This window comes from Bubalus bubalis, chromosome 17, assembly GCF_019923935.1.
Source record: "Bubalus bubalis isolate 160015118507 breed Murrah chromosome 17, NDDB_SH_1, whole genome shotgun sequence".
NCBI classification, from domain to species: domain Eukaryota; kingdom Metazoa; phylum Chordata; class Mammalia; order Artiodactyla; family Bovidae; genus Bubalus; species Bubalus bubalis.
Window position 1 is genome coordinate 6,631,794 of NC_059173.1, and position 20,413 is coordinate 6,652,206.

The following is a 20,413-nucleotide window of genomic DNA, read 5'->3' on the forward strand; positions in this document are numbered from 1 at the left end:
CTCTAGTTGTGGTGTGTGGGCTCTCTAGTTGTGGTGTGTGGGCTCTCTAGTTGTGGTGTGTGGGCTCTCTAGTTGTGGTGTGTCCGCTCTCTAGTTGTGCCGCGCAGGCTCCAGAGTGCTTGCGCTCATCAGTGGTGGCACGTGGATCTTAGTTCCCCAACCAGAGACTGAACCCCTGTCCCTCATATTGCAGTGTGGATTCTTAACCACTGGGCCACCAGGGAAGTGCCTGTCCTCAACTCTTGGCTCTCCCTTCTTGCCTGGCTCTTGGGCTGAGTTCTCACCTCCCAAAGAAGCTATATCTGTTTGATGGACAGGAGTGCCCCTGGACAGGCACTTAATTTTTAGGGCTTGGAATTAACTTAGAGCAGAACGGGTTGGCAGCAGCTGAAGAGACATATTCCATAGCTATCAATCATATGGTTACTGGGGTTTGCTATTAGGTTCTTTTATTTCTTGGCTGATGGATTGTGCTGGGGCCCATAAACAGGGAGAGATTTGGGGCTGTGCTCCACAGTGGACCCAAGAAAAGCAAACTGGAGCTTGGCTGAAATTTCATTTTTCCAGAAATATATATATATATATATAAAGTAGGTGTCCAGGAAAAGGGAGGAGGGCATCTCTTCAAGCCTCAATATTTCCTTCTGTAAAATGGGTCAAGGGATTTCTCCTTCGCTGAACACTTCATTATCATTTACTGTGCGGGTATAATACTGGATTTTGGCCCCAGAGACCTGGGTTCAAATCCCGCTTGGTTTCTTTCTAGCTGGGTGACCGTGGCCAAGTGACTTCACCTCTCTGAGCCTCCTGAGTTTTCCCATCTGTAAAATGGGGGCAATCACAATGTGACCACACAGGTTTCTCAAGGGAGAGTTAAATGACTTGAAAAGCACTTAGTGGCTGGCAAACAGGAAATGCTCAATGAATTTAGATATTTTGATGCCAATGATAACTGCCATCATCATTCATGAAATAATTCCTGCCAAGTGTTTGCCATAAAGTCTGGCATATAGTAGGGATGATTATCTGCCAATTTGATGCCAGAAACCTTACTGAGAACTTTACATGTTGTTTAATAAACATACACATTCAAGATCTCTCTCTCTCTCTCTCTTTTATTCAACAGATATTTATTGAGCACTTACTGTGTGCCAGGCCCTGGGGATATAAACAAAATATCCCATTGCGAGGCAGCCACCTTCTGTCACCTGCCTGAAAATGCAGTCTGTAAGCAGCAGAGTCAGACTTCAGAGGAACTCTCTCTGACCCTAAAAGAGCTGATACCCACTCTAATGGCAGAAAGTGAAGAAGAACTAAGAGCCTGTTGATGAGAGTGAAAGAGGAGAGTGAAAAAGCTGGCTTCAAACTCAAACTTAAAAAAACGAAGATCATGGCATCTGGTCCCATCACTTCATGGCAAACAGATGGGGAAAAGTGGAAGCAGTAACAGATCTTATTTTCTTGGGCTCCAAAATCACTTTGGATGGTGACTGCAGCCACAAAATTAAAAGACGCTTGCTCCTTGGAAGAAAAGCTGTGACAAACCTAGACAGAGTATTAAAAAGCAGAGACATCACTTTGCCAACACAGATCCATATAGTATAAGCTATGGTTTTTCCAATAGTCATATATGGGTGTGAGAGTTGGACCATAAAGAAGGCTGAGCACCAAATAATTGATGCTTTTGCACTGTGGTGTTGGAGAAGACTCTTGAGAGTCCCTTGGACTGCAAGGAGATCCAACCAGTCCATCCTAAAGGAAATCAACCCTCAATATTCACTGGAAGGACTGATGCTGAAGCTCCAATACTTTGGCCACCTGATGCAAAGAGTCAACTCATTGGAAAATACTCTGATGCTGGGAAAGACTGAGACAGAGGATTGAAATGGTTGGATGGCATCACCGACTCAATGGATATGAGTTTGAGCAAACTCCAGGAGACAATGAAGGACAGGGAAGCCTGGTGTGCTGCAGTCCATGGCGTCTCGAAGAGTCAGACATGACTTAGCTACTGAACAACAACTCTTTGACTCTAGAAGCTTCGTGTCTGGCATGCGGCATCTCCGAGGTTGTGGCCCCAGGGCTCAGCTCTTGCAGCCACACTCAGGCTGTCTTTCAGGGCCTAACTCTGACTTGCTGCGCAGTGCTGGGCAAGCCACCTTCCCTCTCTGGGCCTCCTGCCAGGTATTCCATTCTCGAGCCTCTTCTCCAACCACTCCTTAGTTTCTTTATTCCCCTTATTATGCTTTACATTTTGAGAGACCAAGAATGAGAAAGAAGAGAGATTTAAGAAATTCAGAAGGATTCAGGGACTTCCGTGGTGGTCCAGTCACTGGGGCTGTATGCTCCCAATGCAGGGGGCCTGGGTCCAATCCCCGCTCAGAGAACTAGGTCTTTTAGCTGTGGTAAGACCCCATGTGTTGCAAAGACGATCAAAGATCCTGTGTACTGCAACTAAGACCCTGGCTGCTGCTACTGCTAAGTCGCTTCAGTCATGTCCAACTCTGCGCGACCCCATAGACGGCAGCCCACCAGGCTCCTCCGTCCCTGGGTTTCTCCAGGCAAGAACACTGGAGTGGGTTGCCATGTCCTTCTCCAATGCATGAAAGTGAAAAGTGAAAGTGAAGTCGCTCAGTCATGTCCGACTTTTAGCGACCCCATGGACTGCAGCCCACCAGGCTCCCCCATCCCTGGGATTCTCCAGGCAAGAGGACTGGAGAGGGGTGCCATCGCCTTCTCTGAAGACCCTGGCACAGCCAAATAAATAAATAAATATATTTAAAAAAAATTCTGAAGGACTTAAAAGATTCACATCCAGATGCACTTTAGGGTAAGCAGCGGATTCCTGACGAACTGGCAAGTACAAGGTGGGTCAAGGACTAGGTATTTTGGGTGTGAAGGAGGTACAGTCTGGGGGCTCCTGACTCATCCTACCCACCTTCTTACCTATGATACTGACAACACAATTAGAGGGTTCTAATTACTGCTGCTCCTTGGAAGAAAAGCTATGACCAACCTAGATAGCACATTAAAAAGCAGAGACATTACTTTACCAACAAAGGTCCAAATAGTCAAAGCTACGGTTTTTCCAATAGTCATGTATGGATATGAGAGTTGGACCATATAGGAGGCTGAGCACTGAAGAATTGATGCTTTTGAACTGTGGTGTTGGAGAAGACTCTTTAGAGTCCCTTGGACTGCAAGGAGATCCAACCAGTACATCCTAAAGGAAATCAGTCCTGGGTGTTCATTGGAAGGACTGATACTGAAGCTGAAGCTCCAATAGTTTGGCCACCTGATGCGAAGAGCCAACTCATTGGAAAAGACCCTGATGCTGGGGAAGATTGAAGGTAGGAGAAGAAGCGGATGACAGAAGATGAGAAGCTTGGATGGTATCACTGACTCGAGTGATACCATCACTCGAGTTTGAGCAAGCTCTGGGAGTTGGTGATGGACAGGGAAGCCTGGCGTGCTGCAGTCCATGGGGTCACAGAGTCGGATAGGACTGAGCCACTGAACTGAGCTGAACTGAACTGAACAAGGCGACTGCTGCAGTTCAGGGCATCCTCTGCGATGCCTGAAACACTGCTTGAGTCCTTTGTTCACAGGGGCCCCTCGGGCAATGCCCTTCTGCCATTACAGTTTGACCAAAGGACACTCCTCAGAATCCTGCTTGGAGGCCACCCTTTCTGTGACATTTCCATAACCCCAGTCCTCAACCCAGCCCCTCCAGCCACAGCACTGTGCCTGTATTCCGCGGAGTTGTCTGTTTATGGTCCTCCTTCCCTTCCTGACCTGTGAGTTGCTGGAGGCCTGGGACCCTTCCGGCTTCATCACTGAGACATATAGCTGCTGCCCCAAAAGGCTGTTCAAGTCAATGCAAGTGGAGGATATGGTGTGCATGCAAACCCTGGCTCTGTCCTTCCCTGGCTGTGTGAACTGAGGCAGCCGCTTCACTCTCTGCGGTGTCATTCCCAAATCCACAAAGCGGTGGGGATCAAGACGGACTCACGAGGATCCCTGGCACCTGTAGTCCTCATTTACGAAGCGCCAACTACATGCCGGGCCCCATGTGATGCGCTCTGCGTACGTTATCTCTAAATTTGGGTAATTACCCCTCTGCAATTATCTCTGCTCACATTAGCGCTAATTTATGTAATTATTATTTCCACGTAATAATGCTCACATTCATTATTGCTCTCTGGGATGAATGATGCAGCTCAGGGCCCGGCACGCAGTAGGTCTTTCATAAATGATGACTAATTAGAGCCGCTATCCTAATACCCACAGCATCAAGAGTTGGGCCCAGAAGACAAGGGGGAGAAGAGTCCCCTCTCGCGGGCCACAGGTGGCTGAGGTCCTCATGACTCAGCAAACATTCCAGCACCTACTACAGGCCACCTACCCAGCTGGTCCAGCAGCGCAAACTCCTTCCCCTTCCCCGATGTGATAAATAACAATTGCAAACACTTAGGCCACGTGAGGGGCCCCGAGGATGGAATTATTTTTACTATCAAAGCCAAATTGGTTTACTAAAACTGTCAGCGGAAACCAAGCAAGATAAATTAAAGCCAGCAGCTCCTGGGCTGCGTGGCTTCCTCGCTAGTGAGATGCTATTTTCTTTCCCTCTGTGGGAGGAAGCGGGCGCCAGGCCCAGATACTGCTCTGCCAAGTGTGTGCTGGGGTTTGCCATGCAGAGACCCGGGCTGGTGACCCCGAGGGCTCAGCTCCCTCCTGCGATGCTTTAATCCTGTTAGCTGCCTGAACCCCTTCCCCTGCTGCCCGGTTTGGGCACATCCAGACTCCCTGATGTGGCCTTCAAGGCCCTGCCTGATCCCACGGCTTCCTCACTGGTGTCACGCCTCCCATATCTCTGAGCTCCAGACACACAGGCTAGCTCCTCTCACAGGCTGGCGAAGACCCCAGACCCTGGAGACATGGCAAGCAGAGTTTGAATCCCAGCCATGTGATCACAGTCACCGTTCTACTTCTATGCACGTGTGTGTGATCAGTTGCTCAGTTGTGTCTGACTCTTTGTGAACCCTGTGGACTGTAGCCTGCCGGGCTCCTCTGTCCATGGGATTTGCCAGGCAAGAATACTAGAGTGGGTTGCCACTGCCTTCTCTAGGAGATCTTCCCGATCCAGGGACTGAACCTGCATTTCCTGCATCAGCAGGAGGATTCTTTACCACCAAGCCACCTGGGAAGCCCTCTACTTGTATGAGTTTATTCATCTGTAAAGTGGAGATAACAACCAGACTTGCTGCCTGCGTTTGTTCACAAGGGATGTGAATGCATGGGATGCATTAAATGCTCAGCGTATATTCCATGTTATGGATGAATAATAAGAGAGTCTCTCTTCCTGCTTCTGGACCTTAGCGCACGCTGTTCCTTTTGGCTGGAACACTGTTCCCTCCATCTTTGCCTATGTTCTGTCTGTTCCAGTTCACAGGCAGTGTGCTGGAACCAGTGGCTCCTTATGGGTCATATGAGCTGGTTGTTAAGGGTCCAGGCATTTGGTGAGCCTGTTGATGTTGTGTTGATTGCTTGAAATTGGTTTCACAGTGTAAGTATTTACACCGAGGAAATTGGCAAATGCTGCAAATCAGGGAGCTGCTCCCCAGCCCACCAGCCAAGAAAAGCCATTGTGGAACCTTGACCAGCATCCTCCTGCTCTAGAATAACCCCATGTCTTTTGGGTCTGAGCAGCTGGCAGGATGGACGACTCCTTTCTGAGATGGGAAGATGAGTCGAAACAGGTTTGGAGAAAGAGAATCAGGGGGTTTAAGTCTGGGGACTTCATTGGAGATGCCTCTTAGATATTGAAGTGAAGTGGTGAGAAAGCAGGTGGAAATAAGGTGAGCATAATAGCTGTATATTCCTCCTAGGATTATTTGGAGGAGCAAATCAATTAATACTTGGGAAGAACCTTACAGACAGTAAGTACTCAAGGATGAAAATAGCTTTCCTCACCACCTCCATGAGAAATGACCTTAACCACTGTCTAGACTTGCAGTTCCTCAGGTCTGAATCTGGTAGGGAGATACTTCTTATAAAGAGGGGGCATTATTTCTAAAAATTGAATTTACATTCAATAATATTGCAGAGAACGTTCAAATATATTGCAGAGAAATGCAAATCAAAACTACCATGAGGTCTTACCTCCCACTGGTCAGAATGGCTTCGTTAAAATGTCTACAAATAACAAATGCTGGAGAGGGTGTGGAGAAAAGGGCGTGTTCCTACACTGTTGGTGGCAATGTAAACTGGTGAGCGCCTACGGGGACAGTATGGAGGCTCCTCACAGAATGAAAATAGAGCTGCCATGTGATCCAGCAACCTTACTTCGGGCATATAGCTTGACAAAACTATCAATATAATTTGAAGAGATAAATGCGCCTCAGTGTTCACTGCAGCAGTGTCCACGGTAGCCGAGACATGGAAGCAACGTAGATGTCTGTCAACAGGTGAACGGATAAAGAAGAGGTGGTACATACACACACCGGAATACCACTCAGCCATAAAAAGAATGACGTAAGACCACTTGCAGTGATACAAGTAGACCTAGAGACGATCACATTAAGTAAGTCAAAGGCAAATATCATACGATATCACTTATACGTGGGATCTAAAATATGACACAAATGAACTTATCAAAGAAACAAACACAGGAGCACAGAGAACAGACTTCTCGCTCCTGAGGGCGAATGGGGTGGGGGAGGGAAGGGTTGAGAGTTTGGGATCAGCAGATGCACACTGTTATATATAGGATGGATAAACAGCAAGGTCTCATTGTAGAGCACAGGGAACTATATTCAATATCCTGCAATAAACCATAATGGAAAAGCATATGAAACAATACATGTAACCCCTACCCAAGCTCCACACTCCAGTCACATTAAACTCCCGTTTAGCCACTAAGTGGGCCACTTTCTCTCTCATTTCCAGACTTTGCACATGCTGTACTCACTGTCTGGACCCTCTTCATTTCTCTTCATCACTTGCGAATCTTCTTTCATCGCATCCCAGAAGTCACTGCCTCCTGGAAGCCCTCCATGATTTCACACAGATGCCTGCTCTCCCCATCATTGCTCTTATCACACTGCATGTAGTTTCATGTCCTCATTCACTAGACAGTGAGGGCGGAGACTGTTCCACCTTTCTCACAACTGTATCTCCAGTGCCTAGCCTCGTGTTCCCACACAGTAGGTGCACAGCATTTTTTTTTTAGAGTTTATAGAGACCGGTCAACCCACTCTTCCAAGATAAGCTTTATGGCTGAGTTGGCAACTATCAGAGCCTTTTCAGTGCTTGGCTCATAGCAGATACTCAGAAAACATGTCTTGAATGAACGAACACTTTATTCCAGGGTCTAGAAGTCAGAGAGCTAAGAATGGGAGAAAGGGGGTGACTTATCATTGAGGAGGGAGGGAGGCAGTGGGCAAGGGAGGCTTAATACCTGCCTCCAGTAGCCACTAAACACCCATGTTCCAGGAATCTCATTATAGATGAGAAAAGCCAAAGCCCAGAGAGAAGTCCAGAGTCACAGCTGTAGCTGGACAAGAAGTTCTGACTCAGGTTGGCCCGCCCCCAAGGCCACAAGAGACAACTGTGTAAATCTATGACTCAGGGCAGCCTCTGAGGACACGCCCTCTGCCTCCAAGGGACTGCTCCAAAGACAGTCACTCATAGTCTTGCAAATCATCTTCCTCTTGCCAGGCTCCTCTGCAAAGCCAGGTAGCCCTGGAGTTCTGCTTCCTAGTCAAGTGGGTTCTACTTCAAGCTTGTGGGGAAAGCTGACCCCCAGAGGTCCTGTCTGCATCCAGAGAGGCCCTCCCGAACTTGGCACCCAACCATGTGCCTGAGCCTGCTGGCAAGCCCTTTCTTCTGCTTTTCTAGCCACCACTGTCTGTCTCTGTACCCTTCTCCTGATCCCTGCAGACTGAGAGAGGGAAAGTTCTGGATGGAGCATCTAATAGGTACCCTCACTGAGTACTGGAAAACAGACACACAGCCAGGGAAAGTCCATTCATTGTAACGTGTCTTTTTCATTTGGCAATCACTGTCTGAGCGTCTGCTGTGTCAGGCTCTGTGTAAGATGCTGGAAGAGGGATAAATCAGACCAGGTCCTGACTGCAAGGACCTTCTGGTCTAGCTGGGTGAGACAGATGGGAAAACAAACTACTGTGTGTGTTAGACTTCCTTCCTCCTCCTGACCACACTGGCCATTCGGTCCTCTGAAAATGCTGTCCTTGCTCTTGGCACAGGGCCTTCAGGGGATTCTGTTCCCTTTGAATATGTTCACTCCAATTCATCTTTACATTCTGAGCCTTTTTAGATCCTCCAGGAAAGGCTTCTCTGACCTTCCTCTTGACATCAGATCCCCTTTCCTTACCAAGGTGCATTAACGAAGTTACATTGACGCATCTCCTCATTTAGTGCATGCTTCCTGAGCAGACTGAATTTCCTGAGGACAGGGGCTCTTTCTGGGTGTGTACGATGTTGCTTCCCCACCATAGGGACCCCGGTTCTTTGCACAGCCCCTGACACACAGGAGGTGCTTAATTAATAGTGGTTGAAACAATCAAGCAGGAGCAATTTCTTCCTCAACTGGCTAGACCTGGGGGTCCACCCATCAGAAACACTCACAACTGGATGTCTAAGAAGATCCGCTTCTCCTCGCCCACGTGGATCTTCCAGACACAGTCTTCACCTTCCACGTAGGGCTCCGGCCAGTTTGGCGACAGCACCACCCCGGCCACGGCAGAGAGCTCCCCACCACACGTGGCTGTAAAAGACACAGACAGACATGATGCATAAGGAAACAGATATGGTATAACAGCTAGGAGTGTGGGCTATGAAACCAGACAGTCCATAGTGTGGAAGGATTAAATTCAGACCGGCCACCTGTCTCTTCCAGCGGAAGGCTGGCAAAGGCGGTCTAAGGACACTGTACTGGGGATTCTGCGACCCTGGGGTTCAACCAACTGAGAAGCAAAAGTCTTTGAGAAAATTCCAGAAAGTTCCAGAAACCAAACCTTGAATTTGCCACTCACCAGCAACTGTTCACATAGCATTTACCTTGCATTTAGGATATTCCTGTATCATTTACACTGTGTTTGCAATTGTTTACGTAGTGCTTACTTTGTATTATAAGTAATCTAGAAATGATTTAAAGTATACGAGAGGATGTGCCTTTTTATATAAGGGACTTGAGCATCCATAAATTTTTGTACTGGGTTGGTGGGTAGCGATGGTTCTGGAACCAGTCCCTTGCGGATACTAGGGGATGGCGGTTGCTCTTTCAGGACCAAGGACAGAGCCCAAGGTTTCAAGGAACTCTTCAACAGCCTCCCCCTTGAGCAGGGGGTGTACTGACCAAGAGATGGTGCATCTGACTCATGTGGACCTGAGTTCAAGTCTTGTCTTGGCCACCAAAGGATCTGTTGACAAGGCATGTAAGTTCTTGGAGCCTCAGCTGTCTCCCTCTGGACAGCAGGAAGAAACACCAGTGTGGACCTCACTGGATAATTCTGAGGCTTAACTGAGCTCATGGATGTCAGACATGGCACAGTGCCAGGCACAAGGTAAGCATTCAGTAATTCTTAGTTAATGTTACTGTGGAGGGTCCTGGCTCTGAACTGGAAGCGGAGATGTGTGGCCGCACCTGGCCCTTTAAATCTCACTCTGCGTTTGCCGCTTTGGAAAGTTCTCAATGTGGCAGAGGCCAAAGCACCAATAAATTCTGCTCTGTTAAACCAGCACATTTAATACAGGGATCAATCCCTCACCACGGCAAGGCTATGACTTCACGCCAACCACCATCTGGGCGGCGGCTGCCAGGAGCCAGGGCTCTGTTCATTATTCCACACTCCCCACGTGAGTTCAGGCTCAGAGCGGCTCAGCGGTCTTAAATATGGAGAAGCAAGGAGGGCAGGGCACTGGGTGCCCACATAGCTGAGGGTTCCAGGGAGCCGACACTGTCCAAAGGGACAAAGAGCACAGCTTTCAGAGAACAGAGAGACCAGAGTTCCATGCCTGCTTCTGCCAATTACCCTCAGTGTGTTCTGAGGCATGTCACATCACAGCTGCTATTTCTTCGTCTGTACATGGGATCAATAATAATATGCACCTCAGGTGGTGGGCTTCTCTAGTGACTCAGCAGTAAAGAATCCTCCTGCCAATGCAGGAGAGTTCAGTCCTTGAGTTGGGAAGATCCTCTGCAAGAGGAAAGGGCAACCCCACTCCAGTATTCTTGCCTGGGAAATCCCATGGATGGAGGAGTCCAGTGGGTAACAAATAGTCCATGGAGTCTGAAAGAGTCAGACATGACTTAGCAACTGAACAAGACAGGATTGTGGTGAGGATTAAATCACATAATGCAGAGTGCCTGCAACAGGTTTTTTTTCTTTTTTTTTTTTTCACTCCTCTTAACAACTATTATCATCATTATCATTAATTAGACTCAGGGTTGCCATGTGCTGTTGGGTGGGTTGTGCACTGCACAAGTCTGCATAGCATATGTAGGAACTGAAATCCATGCAGGGATCTTCTCACCAAGCTATGCACAATGGGGCCTTGTGTCTGGAGGAAGGGGCCCCTTTTCAATATTATCCATTTTGTAATTTTCTCAAGGATCAGCAGCCAACCTGACTCAAAGGAGAGTGAGCCCTGGAAATGGTTCTAATCCTAAAATCAGTACAAGCTGGATCTCTTCATCTGAATGAGTAGAGGGCCCTGGGACACCCTGGAGGGAGGGCTGTGACCCACTCACCTCTGCACAGGGGCTCTGTGTCATTCCAGTACGGGTCTCGCACGTTGATGCACTCAATGATGGCCGGGCCCTGCTCCAGAGAGTGGCCAGGGTCACAGGTAAACTCCACTATGGTCCCGATGTTATAGGTCGGGTCGGACGTGGTGAAGTTCCCATTCTGAATGTAGGGCTCGTAGCAGTGGCCTTTCTCAAAGGCTGGGGCCAGAAAACAAAAGAGGGTAGCTGCTCACGCGAGCCAGGGGAGGCTCACAGGGCTGTGCTCACGCGAGCCAGGGGAGGCTCGCGGGGCTGCTGCTCACGCGAGCCAGGGGAGGCTCGTGGGGCTGTGCTCACGCGAGCCAGGGGAGGCTCATGGGGCAGCTGCTCATGCGAGCCAGGGGAGGCTTGCCGGGCTGTGCTCACATGTGTCAGGGGAGGCTCGCAGGGCTGTGCCACAAAAGCAGGTGCCCCTCCTGCTGCTCAGCGAAGCCCCATGGAAAACGGGTACCAGACCCCCCACTCCAGCTCCTGCTGACCTGCTGAGGGCCCTTGGCCTCTCTACCTCTTTATTTTCATATCTGAAATGGGAACAAGGACTGTTGCCTCCCCAACCCCAAAGAGGCAGCCTTTGGAAGTCCAAGGGTCAGTCTAGCCATGGCCTCCTCTTCAGTCTTAGCAGGTCACATTTCTACCTCCCAAGACCCAGCCCTGCCATGCTTCCCACAGCGACAACCCAGCAGAGGGGGCGGCCCCCCAGGACCCTCACCCTCGAACCGGATGTTGAAGGCTGAGGCCGCTGGCGGCTGGTTGGACGTGAATTCGATGCGGATGGTGTGGCCATCGCTCAGCAGGCCCTCAAAGGGGACATTCTCGGTTTGGAAGGAGTCGTAGAGAAGGGTGGACTTGTTGGTCAACCCGCTGTAGACCATCATCCTGGCAGTGCGGAAGGAGATGGGGGTCAATGAGAGGTCTTCAGGGGCCACTGACACGCAGCAGCGGGAGGCGTGTGCCGTGAGCACCCACTCTGGGACCGCATTCCCTGACTCACACCCCGACTTCACCCCATACTCACCAGGATACTCTGCATCATCTCACCCAATTTGTCTCCCTTTCTGTACAATGCTTATCCTAGACTCATGGATGGATTCTGAGCTTGAAGGAAGGTGCTGGGTATGATGTAATGACCAACTGAATTAATAGACACCAATTATTTATTACTAAAATGGGCTTCCCCAGTGGCTCAGCAGCAAAGAATCTGCCTGCAATACAGGAGATGAGAGAGATTTGGGTTCAATCCCTGGGATGGAAAGATCCCCTGGAGGAGGAAATGGCAACCTATTCCAGTATTCTTGCCTGGAGAATCTCACGGACAGAGGAGCTGAGCAGGGGGTCCATGGGGTCGCAAACACTCGGACATGACTCAAGCGACTTAGCAGTAGCAGTATTTATTACTAACTAAGAAGTTGGGATGATTGGGCTAATAACATTCTTGAAACACTGATACACACACACACACACACACACAAATACACATGTAATCACAGTCCCAACTTTAAATTCTGAGTTGTGGGATTTTGGACAAAAACATTTTACCCCACCGAGCCTCAGATTCTTCATCTGTAAAATGGGTACAAGAGTGTGGGGATTAGAGGCCGAGAGTATAGTGTGCAGGACAGAGCAGGTATGTAGGTCATACGACCAAGTGTTGGACCACTACCAGGGTCTGCCACTGACTCTTGCCTCCTGAGGACACTGTGCGTTCAGTTAGAGGAGTCCCAACTTCCAGTCCCCAATTCCCATCCACTGAAGTTACACAAGTCTCAACCCATCTTGGGCCTCACTTTCCACAATCCTGAAAGGAGGGATCACAAAGTCTTTCCTATCTATCTTACAGGGGGGCTTTGAAAAGATGAAGCACCCTGAAAACTGAAAGGTATCAGACATGTTGGTATTCATTCTTAGTGTTATTAAAACCCTTTGGCATTTGACTCTTTGCTAGCCATGGCAGTTTTAAAGAAGTTATGCAAAGATGTGGAAGGAACCAGTACACAAATTGGATCACTTACTTTTATGGATGGAATCATAAATAGGCATTTTTAATTTTTCAAGTTTTTTTTTTTACCATGACCCATTAAAAGGGTTTATCATATGAATTTCTAATGTCATCAAAATGTAGAAATGTTGGAGTCTCAGTCTGTTTATTCTGCCTTGTGTCCACCATGATTCAGATAAGGAAGGGGCTGGGGTAGAGGCCAAGGGCCTCTTCACAACCTTCTAATCCCTCTTGACTTTATTGTGTCTTCGGGGCCATGCCCAGGACTCTTCTTTAGGAGAATTGAAGCCTTTGGCAACAAGGGCAAATCCTCAGGATCTCAAAATCTCTACAGTCAATGGCTCTTCCCAAGATATCAGTTTTCTAGCTATGTTCTCTAGAATGTCTGAAATAGTGAGAGTTTTATCTCAAATCTATGTATAGTCTATGGTCAAATAGGCTTGGAAAATTTAAATGAAAATTCAACATTGTTTTCCCTTGCAGGACTTGTCAGCGCCTCTGCCAGTGAATGTGCCTTGATACCAAGATAGAGCCTGGGTATAGTGTCTCCTAAACATATTTGACCAGAGAACCCACTTTCTATGCTGCATATTATGGGACTGGAGTTTAGAAACACTTCATTTTGGGGGGCTGGAAATCATCTTTAAAATTTCATTTCACTCCTCTACTCAAAATCCTTCCATGACTCTCTACAGCTTATAGAAGCATCTGGCAGCCAAAGCCCTTCAGAAGATGGCCCACATTTACCTCCTCATCTTTGTCCATCTCCATTCCTATTCTCCCAGCTTGGGCTAGCTACTCCATCCACTCACCGTATTTTGGGTTCCCTGACTGAATCTCTAAGGTTTAGATCAAGGTCCCATATCTTACATGGAGCCTTCTCTAGCTCTAAGCTCTTGAAATTGTGGTATTTAAGCTCTTTTTTCCTCATAAAGTCCATAGACAGAGAAAGCTCCCCTTTCTTCTTAGCACAGCGAGTATCTTCACTCGTGTGTGTGTGTGTGTGTGTGTGTGTGTGCACGTGTGTGCACACGTGCACACCCTGACCTTTGATCTTGATCAACGACTCCAAACTTCTTTCCCCAGAGACACTTGAGCACTCGTTTTCCCTGGTTGTTGTCAACAACTCCCTTTCATAAACCTTTGCAGGGCTCCACAGAAATACCCAGTGAAACTACAGTGTCCATGTGTCTGTCGGCTCATTTATCAGGATTTCATAAACTTTCAGAAAATAGTCATTTTGGTTAATTTTTCTTTCTCTCTGCTTCTCACTGTCTGGTCCAAACATACACTTGGTTTATTCCCAGCACCGTTCAGAAGAGCCAAACCAGAGGTCTGAACGTTAAAAAGCATTCATCACTGAGGGCTCCCAGGTCTTGCTTCTCAATGAGTCTCCAGGGGGAAGAGACTGGGCATCTGTTTTTCTTAAAGGTTCCTAAGGTCATTCTGATGCTACAGAGAGTCCACGCTCTGAAGCCCCTATTCAACACCTTGTACTTTAAGGCAGTGATTTATTGATACGGAGTTGTTCAGGATAAAGCTGGATGGTTTGGAGGGAAGTGGACTCCAGAGTTGGGTAAATTATTCAGTTGTCTGGTATTTTCTCAGAATCCTTTCCCAGAGGTTAATGGTTTAGGTCTGAAGCTTCAAAGAAGCCAGGACACTATAATTCTAAGTTGAAAGTTGGATGGGCTCCAGGACTCAAAGGTGCTGGCATTCTGTGGGTGCCCTACCCGTATCCCTCAGCACTCTTTGCTCACCCAGCTTTGGCCAGTTTCCAGAGTCTCTGAGAATCAGCCAGTTCAGCCAGCTCAAGGGCTGAGAGCAATGCTGGGGAGTCAGTGTGTGTCCAGGAGCATCCCTCCTCCAACAGTGGATGAGTGGGTAGATAAACACCCCAGGTCCCTTGCCCTCTGACAGGAACTCTCTGAGCCATGCTAAATACAGCTTCCTGGGGGACCCCTGTAGATAAGACACCTGACTATTAACACACTATATCTACTCCCTTTCCTTCTCTGCTCATTTTCTTGGTGCTTTCTAGGATCAACTGCTAAATAAACCACTTTCTCTCACACCACTGTAATCCTGTCTGTTTCCAAGGGAACCCACTCCAACACAGCAATTCTAAGCAGCCAAGATCCTAACTTTCTAGAATGTTCCAGAATATTCTGGAATAAGGTCTCAGCTTATCAAAGTTTTTGGATTCTGGCTTCTGTGCCTGTTACTTAGCATCGACAGATGTGCTGTTAGCTAAATGCTGTCTTGTTATCAAAAGTTCCTTCATGTGCATGCATCTGGTTTTTGAATCTCAATTTCCTATCACACCAGGAACCAATGTTCTTCTCTTCCATTCTCCATCGAGGCTAATACATGATTTGGGCACAGAGCAGGTGCTCAGGAAACTCTGTCTCCTTGCTCCACTGCAAAAAGGGATGTGCAGGAGAAGGGACGAGGCAGTGCAAGGTTGGGGGGACTCCCTTCCTGCCTTCCCCCTACCCTGTGTGACTGGGGCAAGTCTCTTCTCCTCTGTATGCCTTGGTTTCCTTATGTGTAAAAGGAGGAGATCGAAACTGATGGTTTCTAATATCCTCGCCTCCCTCCCCAGCTCTTCCTTTCTTGACCTCCATGAGCCAACAATTTAGCCATTTCAAGACTCCAAATGCCAAGCCACATGCTAAGAGTCTGGGAAGGCATGAGGCCGCTGGGCCCTCGGGGGCTTACCTGTCCCTCTCATGCAGCGCCAGCCTCTCCAAGTGCAGGTGCAGCTTCTGGCCCTCCGGAGCCTCAATCGTCCACACGCAGAACTGGCTCCCACTGGCATTTGCAGAGTGACTTGGGGACAGGACGCGGCCGATGGTGGCATTGTGCACAGCCCCTCCACAAGGGGCTGGAGCCAGACAGTAGGGGTGGGTGGGCAATGAGAGGATCGCAGAGAGAGGTGGAGGGGAGGATAAGTGGGTGTTTTATCCTTCTCTGACCCCAACCCCTTAGGAAGAGGAAAACCATGGGCAAATCCCCTCCTCCTGAGACAGGTTCGTCCTGTTTGACAGGAGGTCCAGTCCCACGACTGGAACCCCTGCCACGTGCGTTCCATGGTAGGGAATGAATGACTGTGACTTAATGCACTGGCTGTGCCCTGGTTCTCAGCTACAAAATGGTAATGAAGAAGGACATAAATAGGCAGTTCTCCAAAGAAGTCTACCTTTAGTACTTAGTTAAGCACTCAAAAAATTCAGCCTCACTAACAATAAAAGAAACGCAAATCTCAACTATGTTCTATCTCCGTCCACCTAATTGGTCCAGATAAAGAGCAGCAATAAACGGGAAGCGCCATCTTCAGTGATGAGAAATGGTCGCTCTCATTCAGGTCTGGTTAGAATGCAAATTGCTATGACCTTTCAAGAGGGAAATCTGATGAAAAATATGGAAAATGTGTTTAAACACTTTGACCTGGTAATTAAGGTTCTGGGGACTTATGTCAAAAAAAGACTTAGAGAGTTTCACAAAAATGTATGATGTTCACTGTATGATTGCTTTTAAGAGCAAAACACTGAAAAACAACACGAATGTCCACTTACAGACGCTTGGTGAAGTGCATGCCATTCATATCATTTTTAAAAACCTTGTTACCAAAGAGTACTTCAGAATATAGGAAAATACTCAGTATATTTTAAGTGGGGTATAAAAAGTTAGAAAATGGTCCGCCATACCTATTTCAATGAGCTATATGCAAAGATCAATTGAGATCAGGGGTATAAAAGTGATTTGTCAGACTCTTCAGCAGTTTCGTATTTCTTGGAAATTTTTTTTTTTTTTTTTTACCAGAGTCATATATCACTTTTATCATAAAAATCTAACATACATGAAAAAACGATTTGTGAACTGAGAAGAGTTCTGCAAATGTTGGGAGATAGTTTTATTCTTAGAAGATATTTGGCTCTCATTAAATGTTTGTTGAATGACGTCATGACTAATAAAGAATTGCCGAGATGAGAAAGGCCGATAGCTCCCTTGCCTGCTCTGGACTCTGCTGTGACCTACAGCAAAGATGTTGCTAGAAAGACTAGCACTTTTTTTCAGGACCACGGACAGAGTACCGGGTCACCCATCTCTCCACTCTGCCTCCTGTCCCAAAGTGGAGGTTCAAATCTGCCTGGTGTCACTTACCTGCTGTGGATCTAGGACAAGTCCCTGAAGCTCTCTGAACCTCTAGTAAAGCGGTAATAATAATTCCACCCTCCTTATGGGCTGAGGTGAGAAATGAAACACTGTGTGGAGAGGGCTTGGCACCATCCCTGGCACAGAGTAGGTGCTCAGAATGCAGGCAGCCTTATTGCCCTACAGCTCAGCGGCCGAGGAGATGGACGAGCTGTCCCTGGTGGGGGGCTCCAGCCATCTGTCCTCTCTGAGCGGCTGCTCATTTGCTGCCTCTCTGCTCCCCTTCCTTGCCTTATTAAGCCAACTGATGACTCTGTTTGGCTTCAATTTGCCAGCCGTGGCTCCCCATCCATCTTTCTTAGCACAAATTGAGGCTTAATTCCTCTCTGATTTCATACATAGATAAAAATTAACTCGAGGGAGGCATGGAGACCAACTGCCCAATGGTTTGGATTTTTCTTTTCTTTGTTTAACACACACACACACACAAAATTCTGAACAGCCTTGAGAGAACAATGCTGCAATCATTAAATCTCGGAATTTACCATCAGCTCTCATTTGCATCTTGAATTCTAGGGACCACAAATGCCTGGAGGGCAGGAACAACGTTTTTCTTATTCCCAGTATCCTGTTCGTACATGGCTCATGGCCTGGCATATAGTAGGTGCTCAGTTAATGTGAGCAGCCTGTACTCTCCTGGCCACGGTCAGGACTTTTGAGAATCTAACAGGGTATTACTCTCTGGATAACCGAGGATGGTCAAGGTTGCGGCCACTGGTGCAGAGAGAGTGTAGTACAGTGTGCTTCTCCATCTATGATGTGCAGCACATGAACCACACAAAGAGCATGCTAAATGCAGATTTTTGATTCGCTTGGTTCTGTATCGGGCCCAGGATTATGAATTTCTAATAATCTCACCAGTCTGTACTCTAAATAGTGAATGTGTAAGGGAAACAGCTCAAGAGAGAAGGACTCTAGATCCAGCTCAATTTCTATCTGGTGACTTTGAGGAAGAAACTTCGCCTCCACGAGCCTCAGTTTCCTCATCTGTGAAATGGGGATAATGGTTCACACCGTGTAGGACTGCTGTGAGGATTTATCACAGCCCTGGCGTATGGACTGGGCTCAGAATATGGCAGCTGTCACATCAAAAGTTCAAGCAACAACAACCAGAAAAAAAAAATCCCATAAATTAGACTTTGTCAAAATTAAGGACACTAAGCGGGTGACAAAGGGTGAGATGGTTGGACGGTATCACCGACTCAATGGACAAGAGTTTGAGCAAACTCTGGGAGATAGTGAAGGACAGGAAAGTCTGGTGTACCGCAGTCCATGGGGTCACAAAGAGTTGGACACGACTTAGTGACTGAACAACAAAAAGCACACTATTGAGAAGTGAAAAGACAACCCACAGAGTGGAAGAAAATATTTGCAAATCATATATCTAATAAGAGACTAGTAACCAGAATACATAAAGAATTCTTACAACTCAAGAAAAAGACAACTAAATTTTAAAAATGGGCAAGGGACTTGAATAGACTTTTCTCCCAGAAGATACACAAATGGCCAAGAAGCATATGAAAAGATGATCAATGTCATCAGCCACTGGGAAAATGCAAAGCAGAATCACGCTAGGATACCTTCACCCTCACTAGGATGGCTGCCATAAGAAAAAGAAGACATGGAAAATAAGTGCTGGTGAGGATGTGAAGAAACTGGTACCTTCATACATGGCTGGAGGGAAAGGAACACGGTGCAGCCAGTGGAAAATACTTTGACGGTTCCTTCAAAATGGAAATCCGGAATTACCACATGACCCAGCAACTCCGCTGACGGGTACATAACCCAAGAGAAATGACAACGTATGTCCACACCAAAACCTTTACACACGTGTTCATAGCAGCACTATTCGTAACACCTCCGAAGTCCAAAACAACTTGAATGTCCCCCAATAAAGGAACAGATAAAATGTGGTCTATATAATGGAATATTATTCAGCCATCAAAAGGAATGAAGTCCTGATACATGCTACTATATGGATGAGCCTTGAGAACACCATGCTGAGTGAAAGAAGCTGGATTCAAAATATCACATAACGTATGATCCCAGGCATATGAAGTGGCCAGAATAGGTGACTCTGTAGAGACAGAAGGCAGGGGCTGGGCACAGGGGGAAACAGGGAGTGACGGCGAATGGGTCCAGAGTGTCCTTTGGGGGTGATGAAAGAAGTGGTGACGGCTGCACAGCACTGCGAACGTCCTAAATGTCACGAACGGTCACTTTTATGTCACGTGTATTTTTACCATGTGACAAAACCGGCTGCCACCACATTTTTGGAGCAGTCTCTTTCCTAAGGTCAGCCTTAACACCACGGGCTTCCCTTGTGGCTCAGACAGTAAAGCATCTGCCTGCAATGCGTGAGACCCAGGTCGGGAAGATCCCCTGGAGGAGGGCATGGCAACCAGTATGCTTGCCTGGAGAATTCCATGGACAGAAAAGCCTGGCAGACTACAGCCCATGGGGTCGCAGAGAGTCGGATGTAACTGAGCGACTAATACTTTCCCTTTAACCCCCTGGGGGCTGGTCTCTCCTCTCTTGGGAGACCATCCATGGTGGGTCTGGCTGAGGCTGGCGTGTACCTGAGCAGATGGGCTCCCGGCTGCTCCAGTGAGGCTTGGAGGCATTGATGCATGTCAGTGTCTTGGCGCCCTGGAGCTCATAGCCCAGGTGGCAGTGGAAGTGGGCCTCCCCGCCCGAGTGCAGGTCCATCACCGTGACGTCCCCGAAGTCAGGCCGGCGGGGGAAGCTGCAGCTCAGCATGAAGGCTGGGGAGAGATGCCGGGGCAGACAGTCGTCTCTCAGAGCGGGAGACGGAGAACGTGACCCACATCCCGGGAGCTGGTTTACGCTGGGGAGAAAAGATGAGGCCCCCAGGGACTCCGGAGTGCTAAAGAAGTGTATTTTTATGACTCGAGTTGATCACGTGCTGCTGAGACTACCAGATGAGCACTTTTCTCTAGGCTCCAAGCTCACCCCCGCCCCCCACCCTGCCTAACCAGAGACAGCAGGGTCTCACCCCTCCCCAGAGCCTCTTTCCATGTGGAGACAGAACTACTTTCTCCTTGAGCACAGGAGGGGTGGGATCACCCAGGTAGGTTAGTCCCACCGCACGGGCAGCTTAAGTGTTTGTTAAAAATGCAGGCTCTTGGACCAGGGTTAGGAGAAGCAGTTCTTTAGGAAATGCCAAGGATGTGAGAGCTGGAACTAAGTCCCGGGAGGTCAGGGCTTGGGCTGTGGAAGAGACTGATGTGAATTTACATTCTCTTATTCCATCACTTAAAAACCGGGTGACCTTGGGGAAGTGACACAGTGCCCCGAACTTCACTCTCGTCCTCTAGGACTGTCCCTATCGCACGGGTGGCGGTAACGATTAAATGGGAAATGCCAAG

At 48.0% G+C, this 20,413-nt stretch overlaps 1 protein-coding gene across 3 annotated transcripts in view; it reads right to left on the reverse strand.

The window, feature by feature from the left end:
* Window positions 1–20,413, reverse strand: part of SEZ6L (seizure related 6 homolog like) — a 203,645-nt gene that overhangs the window by 50,418 nt on the left and 132,814 nt on the right. For all 3 annotated transcript variants that reach the window (XM_044930009.2, XM_006055589.4, XM_044930008.2), the window contains exons 5-9: window positions 19,604–19,789; window positions 15,528–15,693; window positions 11,520–11,686; window positions 10,775–10,969; window positions 8,650–8,788 (exon numbers count right to left, since the gene is read on the reverse strand). In XM_044930009.2, the coding sequence (XP_044785944.1) occupies window positions 8,650–8,788; window positions 10,775–10,969; window positions 11,520–11,686; window positions 15,528–15,693; window positions 19,604–19,789 (853 nt within the window). The remainder of the gene's footprint in view (window positions 1–8,649; window positions 8,789–10,774; window positions 10,970–11,519; window positions 11,687–15,527; window positions 15,694–19,603; window positions 19,790–20,413) is intronic.